This window comes from Macrobrachium nipponense, chromosome 35 (genome assembly GCF_015104395.2).
Source record: "Macrobrachium nipponense isolate FS-2020 chromosome 35, ASM1510439v2, whole genome shotgun sequence".
Classification (NCBI taxonomy): domain Eukaryota; kingdom Metazoa; phylum Arthropoda; class Malacostraca; order Decapoda; family Palaemonidae; genus Macrobrachium; species Macrobrachium nipponense.
Window position 1 is genome coordinate 27,909,401 of NC_061096.1, and position 13,307 is coordinate 27,922,707.

At 35.7% G+C, this 13,307-nt stretch overlaps 1 protein-coding gene across 9 annotated transcripts in view; it reads right to left on the minus strand.

Moving 5' to 3' along the window:
- Window positions 1–13,307, minus strand: part of LOC135208527 (inactive dipeptidyl peptidase 10-like) — a 710,904-nt gene that overhangs the window by 26,876 nt on the left and 670,721 nt on the right. For all 9 annotated transcript variants that reach the window (XM_064240818.1, XM_064240819.1, XM_064240820.1 and 6 more), the window contains 3 exons: window positions 7,156–7,250; window positions 5,791–5,865; window positions 5,403–5,455 (listed from right to left, as the gene is read on the minus strand). In XM_064240818.1, coding sequence (XP_064096888.1) covers window positions 5,403–5,455; window positions 5,791–5,865; window positions 7,156–7,250 — 223 coding nt within the window. The remainder of the gene's footprint in view (window positions 1–5,402; window positions 5,456–5,790; window positions 5,866–7,155; window positions 7,251–13,307) is intronic.

The following is a 13,307-nucleotide window of genomic DNA, read 5'->3' on the forward strand; positions in this document are numbered from 1 at the left end:
TTTCCTTTCAAAGAAATATCTAAACACTTTCCTCACTCCTATTTCCCTTCAAAAGAAAATAACTTTAAAAACTTCCTCGTCTCCTTTTTGTTTCCTTCCAAGAATATCTTAAACAACTTTCCTTCATCTCAAGGTTTTCCGTTCAAAGGAAAATATCCAAATACTTTCCTCGTTTCCTGATGCCCCTTGAAGAGAAAATTCTAAAACTTTTCCCTCCGTCTCCTTTGTTTCCTTCAAAAAAAGTATTCTAAACCACTTTCCTTCCTTCTCCCTTGGCCCTTCAAAGAAATCTCTCTAAAAAATTCCTCGTCTCCTTGTTTCCTTCAAAGAAAATATCTAAAACACTTTCCTCTCTTCCTGGATGCCCTTCAAAGAATAATCTCAACCTTTCCTCCTCCTCAGATTCCCTTCAAAGAAAATACCAAATTACTTTTCCTCGTTTCCTGATGCCCTTCAAAGAAAATATCTAAAAACTTTCCTCGTCTCCGGGTTCCCTTTAAAGAAAATATCTAAAAACTTTCCTCGTCTCCTGGTTCCCTTCAAAGAAAATATCTAAAAATTTTCCTTGTGTCCTGGTGTCCTTCAACGAAAATATCTAAAAACTTTCCTCGTCTCCTAGTTCCCTTCAAAGAAAATGCCTAAAAACCTTCCTTGTCTTCTGTTTCCCTTCAAAGAAAATATCTAAACACTTTCCTCGTCTCCCGGTGCTCTTCAAAGAAAATATCTAAACACTTTCCTTGTCTCCTGATTCCCTTCAAAGAAAATATCTAAAAACTTTCCTTGTCTCCTGATGCCCTTGAGAGAAAATATCTAAACACTTTTTCCTCGTCGTCTCGGAAAGTGAACTCTTCAAAAGAAAATAAATCAAACCCCAACTTCCTTGTCTCCTGATGCCTTCAAAGAAAATATCTATTTCTTTTCCTCCGTCTCCTGATGTCATTCAAAGAAAATATCTAAAAACTTTCCGTCTCCGATCCCTCAAAGAAAATATCTAAAAAACCTTCCTTTCTTCCTGAAGAAAACCCTTCAAAGAAATATCTAAAAACACTTTCCTCGTCTCCTGATGTCCCTTCAAAAGAAAATATCTAAACACTTTCCCCTCTTGTACTCCTGAGCCCTTTTCAAAAGAAAACAAATATATAAAACTTCATTTGTCTTTCCTTGTTTCCTTCAAAGAAAAAATTATCTTAAACATTTCCTCGTCTCCTGATGTCCCTTCAAAGAAAAATATTCTAAAACACTTTCCATCGTCTCCTTGATGCCCTTTCGAAAAAAAATATTCTAAATACTTTTCCATCGGTCTCCTTGATGCTCCTTCAAAGAAAAAAAAACTATCTAAAAACACTTTTCCTCGTCTCATTGGTGTCCCATTCAAAGAAAATATCTAAAACCCAAACTTTCCTCCGTCATCCTCCTGATGCCCTTCAAAATGGAAAAATCATCTAAACACTTTCCTACGTCTTCCTCCTGATGCCTTTCAAAGAAACAAATATCTAAAAACTTTCCTTTCCTTGTTCCTGATGCCCTTCAAAGAAAATAATACTAAAAACTTTCCTTTCCTTAGTCTCCTTGATGCCCTTCAAAGAAAATATCTAAACAAATGGTTTCCTCGTTATCCTTTGATGCCCTTCAAAGAAAACTATCTAAAACACTTTCCTCGTCTCCTTTGGATTGCCCATCAAAGAAAAATATCTAAAAAACCATTTCCTCATTCTCCTGATGCCCTTCAAAGAAAAAAATATCTAAAAACACTTTCCTTCGTTCCTCCTGGTGCCCTTTCTCAAAGAAAATATCTAAACACTTTCTTTCCTCGTTCCTGATGCCCTTTTTTGAAATTCCTTTCAAATCAAAGCCCGTATATAAAAACTTTTCTTTCCTCTCTTCCTTTGATGCCCTTCAAAAGAAAATATCTAAAAACTTTCCTCGTTCTCTTTTATGATACCCTTCAGAAAATATCTAAAACACTTTTTCTTCGTCTTCTCGTGATGCCCAACTTCCAAAGAAAATATCTAAAACTTTCCTCTTCTCCTGTTGCCCATTAAAGAAAATATCTAAAAACTTTCCTCATCTCCTGTTGCCCCTCAAAGAAAATATCTAAACACTTTCCTCGTCTCCTGGTGCCTCTCAAAGAAAATATCTAAACACTTTCCTCGTCTCCTGTTGCCCTTCAAAGAAAATATCTACTAAGAAGTCTTGACCATAACACAACATTTCTTCAAAAAGGAGCTGCCTTATTTCAGTCCTTGCAACTCGAAATGTACCTTCACTGTTATTATTGCAAACTTCGCCAACGCATATTTTTTCCTTCTCACTGAATGTTACGCAACAAAAACAAATGGTTTAGCTTCTAATGTCCCCACACAAAGTCAAGGCTGCTGTTCTTCTTTAAATTCGCAGCGTCCGACAGGGAAGAGTAAACTGTTTTTGTTGCTGGCCCAACGTGAGAGAGAGAGAGAGAGAGAGTCAACCTCCTCTGACATTCAGCACAACCCTCTCCTCACCTGATGGGCCAACTTCCTTTACAATTTATTGCCACAGCCCTGTACCTACACACTGCGCTTCCCTCAGCGTAGGGTACATGACGCAGCGATGAGGACGGTTACAACAGTGTAACAGCGATAACAACTAAAAAAAAATTATAATAAAAATCTCTCTATGATCTTCCTTTTCCTCCTGTGCGAAATGAAACCTCAGCTGGAATACGAGATCATATGTCATCCCTTGACGGTAATGAAAACGGCCTATTAGAGAAAGCGAGTGGGGTTCCCCGTGAGATTATAAATCTGGATTTAGGTTCGACCACCCATCAACTTGAGGAACACCTACCTGGTGCTGTGTCAAGTTGGAGAAGAGTCAGTTCACCATCTGTCAATCAATAGTTGCTATGTTATAGTTGGTGAATATATCCAAGATTCTATAACTGGCCCTCCTAGTCGGCCCTCCTAGCAATCAATTTCTTAGGCAACCCCTTCCTCACAAACAACAGCAGTTCAATGGAAATACTGCCCAGTGCTGCATTTCTTTATCCATATGAAAATCACAGATCTTATCTCTTGTTAGCGTTGTTTTTAAAAAGAAAAAACTAACAAGCCTTAGTTTTCGATATTCGGAGGCTAGATTTCCTCTCAACCAGAGTATAAACTCATTCATTTCCGCTCTATGTTTCAGGATTGGAGGGTGGATGATTATAGCAGACCAATTTGCAGCTCTCTAGGCTCAGTAGTTTTTCAGATTTAAGGTTGGGGAGAAAAAAGGGCGGACAGAGAACAGACACAGCCAGCGCAATAGTTTTCTTTTCACAAAACTAAATAAGGGACTAAGGTTCTCTACCAGGAAGAGAGAACCTTCTCATAAGGTAGTAGTAGTTCGACAGCAAGCAAACCCCAAGATAGGAATACACTATACACGGAATCCAAACAGGGTTCCTCTTGCTAGTGTGGGACCCACGCTATATTTTTTTTTTATATCATATTATATCTCAATGATGAGAAAAGTTTTTCCACCTGAAAGAAACCTTTTAAGACGGCCATTATACAGGAGGAAATTTTAAGAAAAAAACATAATACCGGACTGACCGATATCCGTGTAGTTCTCAGCCACTGGAGTGTAAATCAGTTTCAGACTCTCTCAAAGATTTCATATATTTTCAGCACTCCATTAATCCATTACCGAAGGGCGGCGTGTACACAGAAAAAACGAGGGGAGAAGATCGTTCGGTAATGCGGGAAAATTACTTTTAAATTAACTTTTAAATTTTATGTAAAATGGAGACGGTATGGAAGGTTGTTTTTCAGCGTCATGACGGGAACTGAGGAAGACTGATGTTGGATACCCACACAGAGGGCATTTGGGTAGCGTTAGTCATTAAGATTTTCTAAGTACCTACGATAGAGGATTATTAATATCCAATAAGTAGGATTTACTGGTCTGCATTGCATTCAAACCAAACAAAAAATACTTGATAGATTTCTTTATCCTGTCTACCAATTTCGTGCACCCATTTGCCGACCAATTATGTAAGCTAGATATGCTGGTGGAGTTTTAAAAATACAACATTATGCGCGAAAAAAGTAACTTTTCACAGAGGTGATGCCTTTAACTATTTGCTCAGACAATTAATGGGTGTCACGTCTTTAGTTTCTTATAATATATCTGCTGAAAATGCAGATAAAGATTCCACATTTACTGATAAATAGTTTCGTCTTCTCAAGACAGGATAGTTAAATCTATTCTAATAATCAGAGCAACAATTCAAATGTACATCACACTGTTTGATAAACAAATTGAAATATTATTAATACGCATCGCTCTAATATCTGGAGGAGTTTTGCATAAGTTGTCAATGAAAATAATCTGAGAAAATATTCGTATAGATTTGTTTGTATGGTGTTTTTACGTTGCATGGAACCAGTGGTTATTCAGCAACGGGACCAACGGCTTTACGTGACTTCCGAACCACGTCGAAAGTGAACTTCTCTCACCAGAAACACACATTTCTAACGTAAAGGAGTTCGAACTACAAGAGTAACTGGAAATGCATTCAAAGGTACCATTTGTTATTACAACGCTGAACGTCTACGCACTCAAGAAAGCGCTAAGCACCTATTTTGAAAAGGGCGACTTTGTTCATTAATAACACTCCAAGGATTCGAGTCTTCACATTTAAACGTAATTTACATAAAAAAAAAAAAATCATATTCCAGATACAGAAATATATTTTTTCGATTTTACTTCGGTTTGAGTAGTCCGGCACAGAGCTATATCAAGTCTCCAAAAATCCTAAGCCAAACACAGTACATATATAATGACACTGAAATCAGTGTAATTTTCCTATTAGCTTTCAGGTGAACTGATACAACAAGATCACCACATGACCACAACCAACCACATTACACATACATACATACACACTCACAAACACACACACACACACACACACACACACACACACACACATATATATATATATATTATATATATATATATATATATATATATATAGATAATCCTGATATCTGAGAGGTCAAAATCAATTGTTTTTCGTGGTTCCTAACCCACAGTCTCAAGTTACTCCAAGGGCAAGCTGAATTCGACATTGCTGAAAAACATAAAGGCATACACACAATACGTACGTATGTAATTATGTGTATATATATATATATATATAATATATATATATGTTATATATAATACACGTCAATGGCTTGGAATTAAAGTCGAAACCGGTCAGGACCTACACCCCGCCTCAAATTTTTCACCTGATGATATGTGTGATAATTGAATCATGCGCTAAAGTGATTATAAAACTCATCATATATTATATATATATATATATTATATATATATATATATATATTATATATATAGGGGCTAAGAAAACGGATAATCTAGTAAGTACTTACTCTGTGTCCATCCGCAGAACTGTATATTTGGCTAAGTGATTGTAACGGTGGCTCTGTGTAAGCGTTGACGGCAGGGAGAGAGAGAGAGAGAGAGAGAGAGAACAGAACAGTCAGTCACAAAAGATTGTTTTATATCACGATAAATATTTCAGCTTAATGTTAAATATCCTTGTTTTTAAATATATTTCACAAATACCGTAAAAAAACAGAACAGTCAGCCACAAAGGATTAATTTATATCAAGATACATATTTCAGCTTGATGTTAAATATCCTTGTTTTTAAATATATTTCAGGAATATTGTGAAAAAAGAGCAATAATTCAGTTGAATTCTAAAAGAACGTAGGAATGTGTACAATGTTTACCTAACTGAACTTGAACAGCCTTACCTGGCGAACATCGTGTTTTAACAAAATGTATTTCTTGTCAGGAGAAACGTCGAATAATTCTATACTTAATCGACGCTGGAAAAAAAGCAAGAGAAAACGAGAATTATACGAAAGAGATCATCAATATCCTATGTTGATATAAACTTTGTTTTTTTCCACATATTTTTTTAAAGATTTTTTTATCATAATATAGAAGTATCAATTTTAAAATCTTATTTTTATTAGCTCTGAAATCTACAATTATGTTAATAAAAGCTTTCTGTTCTTTTATAGAATTTTCATTATATATATAAAAGTATCTATTTAAAGAATCATATCTTTATTAGCTCTGAAATCTACAGTTATGTTGATAAAAGCTTTCTGTTTTTATAAAGAATTTTCATTTTATATATAAAAATATAAGTATCAATTCAAAGAATCATACTTTTTTTAGCTCTGAATCTACAATTATGTTGATAAAAGCTTTCTGCTTTTTTAAAGAATTTTCATTATATATATAAAAGTATCAATTTAAAGAATCATACTTTTTTCAGCTCTAAATCTACAATTATGTTGATAAAAGCTTTCTGTTTTTTTAAAGAATTTTCATTATATATATAAAAGTATAAATTTAAAGAATCATATTTTTATTAGTTCTGAAATCTACAATTATGTTGATAAAAGCTTTCTGTTTTTTTTAAAGAATTTTCATTATATATATAAAAGTATCTATTTAAAGAATCATACTTTTTTCAGCTCTAAATCTACAATTATGTTGATAAAAGCTTTCTGTTTTTTTTTAAAGAATTTTCATTATATATATAAAAGTATCAATTTAAAGAATCACACTTTTTTCAGCTCTAAATCTACAATTATGTTGATAAAAGCTTTCTGTTTTTTTAAAGAATTTTCATTATATATATAAAAGTATCAATTCAAAGAATCATACTTTTATTAGCTCTAAATTACAAATATGTTGATAAAAGCTTTATGTTTTTTTTAAGAATTTTTTTTATATGTATCAAAGTATCAATTTAAAGAATCACATTTTCATTAGCTCTGCAATCTACCATAATCATTCAAGATCATGTGGAACACTTATTGGCTTCAATACAATTCTGAAGAATCAATGCACAATTCGATACAAGGGTATGAATCTTGAATCGACTTCCATTTAATTGTCGATTCAGCCGTACTACGAAATCAAGGTAATAATCTGAAAACGGCCGACTGGTCAATTTAAAATACATCGAAGACCTTTGAATCCTATTGCGAAAAATGAAGAAAGAGAGAGAGAGAGAGAGAGCAGGCGCAACGCTCCAACATGAATCTTTCTGAAGGACAGAATGACTGACTCAAAATGGTTGACTTAAACGATTGACTTACGAAAGTGAAATTGGAGACCAGCGGAGTTACAGTGAGGTTGGGGACGTTCAGGAGGCTGACGCCACCCCCATCGTCTCGGAAGACTATCTCTGTGCCTGGGGGGAGGAAACGAGAAGATCATTTGATTTGATTTATATATAGATTTTTTTTTGGCATTATGCCTAGCACTGGGACAACTAAGGCCAAGGTCTAGACTCTCTAGACCTTGACTTAGGCCATTCGACGCTGAAACGGAAATTGACAGTGAAAAGGTTTGAGAGGTGTTACAGGAGAAAAACCTCAAAGCAGTTGTTAGGAGAGGGTTTAAAGGACAGTAAGATGGAAGAACGAGAATATAGATCGGAGGTTCAGTAAAAGGAATAAAAGTAGTTGCAGCTAGGAGGGGCCGAAGGGACGCTGCAAAGAACCTTAAGTGATGCCTACTTTGCACCGAATGAGGTCCACTGGCGACACTAATCCCCTTTGGGAAACAGGATAATAAACAAACTTCACAAGAAGAAAGAAATATTACTATTATTATTATCAGATGAAACCTATTGACATGGTACAAGCACATTACCAAAGAGGTCATTTAACCGCCAACCACCCCCACACACTGCAGCAGTAACTGATCGTGCTACATAGCCAGTGATTTTTCATCGGCCTTGGGTAGGCGCGAGCCAGTGGCATGAGAGCGGCATGCCACGACGCTATCCACCATACCAGCGGACCAGTAAATATGAAAGGAGAGCAGTAAATGACAAATGATCACAGTTGCAAAAGGGAATAACAACGAGAAGAAAGAAGTATATATACAGATAATAATGGATATAAATAATTTTGAATAACTGAGAAATGACGAAAATACCCAAAATGAATAACGAACGAACGATAAAATAAAATATACGTCCGATATGTGAGGAGACAGTGACCACATCAAAGCTGGTTTAATTAAGGGACGGATCTCAATTTGTAAGTTCATTACATTCGCAGTGATATGGTAGTCTAATCCGGCCACTATATATATATCTATATATATATATATATATATATAAATATATATATATTATTATATATATAAAGTAATAAAGGCCCATTAAAACGCTCTGGTTTAAAGTTGCGGACTATATTTCAAGTCCACCGAAATATAGTATTTAGCTTTAAACTAGAGTCTTTTAATGGGTCTTTCATACTTGAAACGTATCCTGATTTAACAGGAGAATTTATATATATATATATATATATATATATATATATATATATATATATATATATGTAAATAAAAAATTCTCCTGTTAAATCAGGATACGTTTCAAGTATGAAAGACCCATTAAAAGACTCTAGTTTAAAGCTAAATACTATATTTCGGTGGACTTGAAATATGGTCTGCAACTTTAAACCAGAGCGTTTTAATGGGCCTTTTGTATACTTTATATATATATATAGTATATATATATATATATATATATATATATATGATACATATATATATATACATATATCTATATCTATATATATGCTATATATATATATTGTATAGTATATAATATAAATATATTAATATAATATATTATATATATTATATATATCATATATATATATATATATATATATATATCTCTAGTATATTATATAATTCTATATATATATATATATATATACAACTTTCCAATATCCAATATTACACCATCATCAAACTCTACTTTATCTGCCATGAATGACCACCTCTCTCATTTCACCGTCATCTGATATAGTACTACTAACATCCAATAAACTATAAGAATCTACTGCATCAACTCTCAACCGTCCACATGAACAAGTGCGACCAATCTCCCCGGTTCCACTCATGGCCCAAACTTCGCTAAAAACTTCTCGGACTGCGCATCTGCAATCTTTGTAGCTCGTAAATGAACTTGGATACTTTTCAAAATTTGTCAAAATTCTTGAGAGACCGAACTCACTCATCAGTACTCATCGACTGTCCTACAAGACTCGGCTAGGTTCGTCCATAAGGTCGAAAAATCCCACTCGAATTGAAGGAAGCCTGAACCCTAAGAGTTCTTCCGAAGACAACTCTAATTAGGAGGTGCGCTCACTTGACTCGGTATTGTCATCGCTAGAGTGGTCAGTGGGAAAAAAAAAAAAGATCTTTTTCGCTTTCACTCCATCCGTCGAGTCTGAATGAAGAATCGTGATGAGAACTATTGAGGAATATGACTGGAAAATTCAGCGAGGAGGTTCCAACAAGTCTGAAAATCAGATGGTTAAAAAAAAAAAAAAAAAAAAAAAAAAAAAAAAAAAAAAAAAAAAAAAAAAAAGACACTATTAATCTTTCAACTGAAATGACAGAACATAATATATAGAATTTAGGCCAAATTTCAAGCGCTGGGACCTATGAGGTCATTCTCAGCGCTGTATGGGAAATTAACAGTAGGAAGGTTTGAAAGGTGTAGCAGGAGGAAAACCTCGTAGAGAGGGTGGAAAGTCAGATGGAAGAAAGAGAATAAGAACGGAGGTACAGTAAAAAAAATGAACGAAAGAGGTTGCCGCTAGGAGGGGCCGAAGGGACGCTACAGAGACCCTTAAGTAATGGCTACAATACACCACGTGAGATGCACTGAACTGAAATGAGATAGGATAAGAGATTAAGAAAGCCAAGGATGATAATCAGGACATTAAAAAAAAGAGAGAAAAATACACACACATTATATATATATATATATATATATATATTATATATATATATATAATATATATATAGATATATATATATATATGCAACAAAACACATTGTTGATGAGATTCAGGTGATATACGAGAGTTTCGAAGTCAGCTCTTAAATGAGAATACAGGATCGTAGATGGAGAAAGTTAGAGAGAAGTTGGGCAGATTAGCGGAGAGAGACTGAAAGAGAAAAGAGGGGAAGCAGCAGTCGAGAATTTCACGGTTTACGATTCAAGTTTGAGAATGACTTACCGCCCTGGTCTCATAAATGTAAAAAAAAAAAAAATAAATAAACCACCTTTGAATTCTGAGGCAGCAACAGTTGTGATCATGATTTGACTACAATATCAAAACTCAACTCATGATTTATAAATGTAGTTAAATCTAACCCAAGATGCAAACATTAAAGTTGGGGGATAATATTTTTAAAAACATAGGTAAAAAAACCACCTTTGAGGCAGCAACAGTTGTGATCACGTTTTTAATATAATATCAAAACTAAACATATGATTTTTAATTACCAATTAAGAACAGAATAAAACAAGACTATTAGAATCTATAAATGTAGCTAGATCTAATCCCAGATGAAAACATAAAAATGAAAGAAAATAATTTTTTTAAACATATATCAAACAAAACCACCGAATGATAACAAAGTCGTGACGTGATGAGATACACTATATTCATTATACAATGTCGAGGCAGATGCGATGCTAATGTAGTTGGCACATGGCCATAACCAAAGTCATGTTTGGGAATAAGAGGCGACGACCCATCAAACACGGTAATATTGTATGAGACGCGTGATGGCAATTCACAGAATGCGTAGACATAATGGATACTTGGAATTGTGCATAATATCTGTGCGCTCACAACAATGACAAATGGAGAGAGAATTCCAACATACGTCGAGGAAATGCGAACTTATCTCGAAATACAAAAAGAGATGAAAGACTCACGTCCATGAGTTGCATACTGCTTATTATGACTATCATCATTATTATCATTAATATTCAGAAGATGCACCCTATTCATATGGAGCAACCTCACAGGGGCCAGTGACTTGAAATTCAAGCTTCCAAAGAATATGGCGTCCAATTGTCAGAAGTAACAAAAGGGAATCGAAAATACAAATAGAAGAGATGAGTTTTAGGCAAGAAAACGTGAACTAACAAACTGATAAACAAACGTATAAAAATGTAAGTGAATTATTAAAATGCAAATTGAACGAGAACAAATATAAGAGTCCAATACACGCAAAGAGCAAATTACTACTGAGAAATGCACGTGTAAATTTTTGTTTCTTATTGCCCATTTCGCATACGTGCAAATTAACCTGGCTCCATTCTTAGTTTATTCTCCAGTAATGAAGGCCAGAGCCGGGATAAAAACCCATTCCCGTCAGTCGTTATCACAGATATAAACTACCTTTTTAATTTAAAGACGGGGGATATTGGGCCTTGTCCATACCAGGAGGGCCATAAACTCACGGCAGAATGATCCTCTTGACCTCGTGAATATGGCGCCAGGTCTGGATGCCCTTGAACCTAACCCCAGTCCCCTTTTCTCAACCGATATTAAATATTCCACACAACAGGGAGCACAGGTCGAAATGCCTACAGAGTTTGGTTCCCACTCTCTCTCTCTCTCTCTCTCTCTCTCTCTCTCTCTCTCTTCTCTCTCATACATACATACATACATACATACATACAGAAATGCTTACGAAACACTCAAGTAAGCTTACATAAACCCTAATAATAAATATCCTTTAAACAATCAATTTTCTCTTCCCAACAACCCCCTGTTTTCAAGCTTATGTACATAAACACGAATCTAAACTTGAGGACAACTGACTATTACTATTTTTCTGAGCATCGCACTGTTAAGCTCCCTAGAAAGATGGAGGCGGTCTTTGCCGTAGTAGCCCCTTCTCAATGCTGCCACCTCGGAGGTGGCAGGTTAGGTCGACTCCCACAACAGACGAGTCCTGGTCGCATGATGGATGAAGCGGCACACACTGTTCATTTATTTATATCAGGCAGCATCTCTGGACTTGGATGGAGAGGGCGGGGCTGACACTGCCCTTGCGTAGGAGGCGAGAGACGTTTTCTATGACTGACAATGAACGAAAGAAGTTGGAAGCAATGATTTAAAGCTGTAATTTACCTTACCTTTATTTCATCTTCCTTGCGGGCCACTGTCATATTATGGCTGTTATGGTAAAGGATAATATGTTGTTAAGCAATGTCACTGATGGTCCCCTTTGACAGGGCCATTTGTGATCAGGAACCTGTTGCTGAAGTGAAGAGCTCGAGGAGGAGGCAATGTAGTTAAGTGGTTCTCAGCTATGCGGGTTTTCCAGTTCCAATGTTAAGTAGCAAAGGTCGAGGTCGTCCATAACCTTAGAATGTTAATGACATCCTGACGGGCACTGACCCCCTAAATGAAATTGCTGAAGTATTTTTTTCTACATTATCCACAAGGTTAATTGTTATTTTCTTGAAGTTTATTTCATTCTGAAGTAAGACTAGACTCTTGTCTGCATGGTGAAGAACAATGTCCGAGATGGAATGTACAAGTAACCTAAAATATCATGGCACCTTGCAGAGATTACGGGTGACTAAACCTTCAAATTGTACCTTCTATGTTGCAAGAATCTTCTCTTGAGTTCAATCTAAGGAAGGGGTACTTCTAAGGTCCAGTCCAACAAAAATTGTCCAAAAAATGGCAATCATCATGCACTTCAAAACATATACTTTCAATCTGCTTTACATTTGGTCTCTGAAATCCAGCAGCTACACCCTCTATCCTCCAACGTATTGGCTATCAAGAAATACCCGACTCTGGAAACCATAAAAAAACCCTGAGAAGTTATTGGAATGGTAAATAACCACCAAAGACTACTTCCCAAGATCATGGGCCCACTCTGCAACACCAAGACACACACGCACAGGGCCCTGCCCAAAAAAGATGCCTTCAGGGCAATCAAGACAGTGTTCACCAATGTCATGACACTGGCGCTTCTTAACCTCTGGACTAACTTCACACTTGCAACCGGCGCATGCAACATCACAGCGGTTCTGACAGAGCAAACACTTAACAGTGGCAGCAAAGCCCCTTGCTTCCTTCAGCTTAATGTTGCCGACAGCAGAAAAATGCAATATTTACCATAGGGAATTTCTTGCCATACATATAGCAGCCACACGCTCCCGACACCTACTCAACGATATTCCTTTCACATCCTGACAGACGACCAGTTTCTCAACCCCACCCTCTTGAGAAGCAGACGCATTCTCCGCACATAAACAACGAAAGCTGTCAACACTTGTCGAATTCGAGTGCGCTATTAAACATATTCCTAGTAAGAAAACCTTGTAACAGATGCATTATCAAGAATAGAAATGAATGTTGTTCAAATGGAAATGAGACTTAGAAGAACTTGTTGAGAC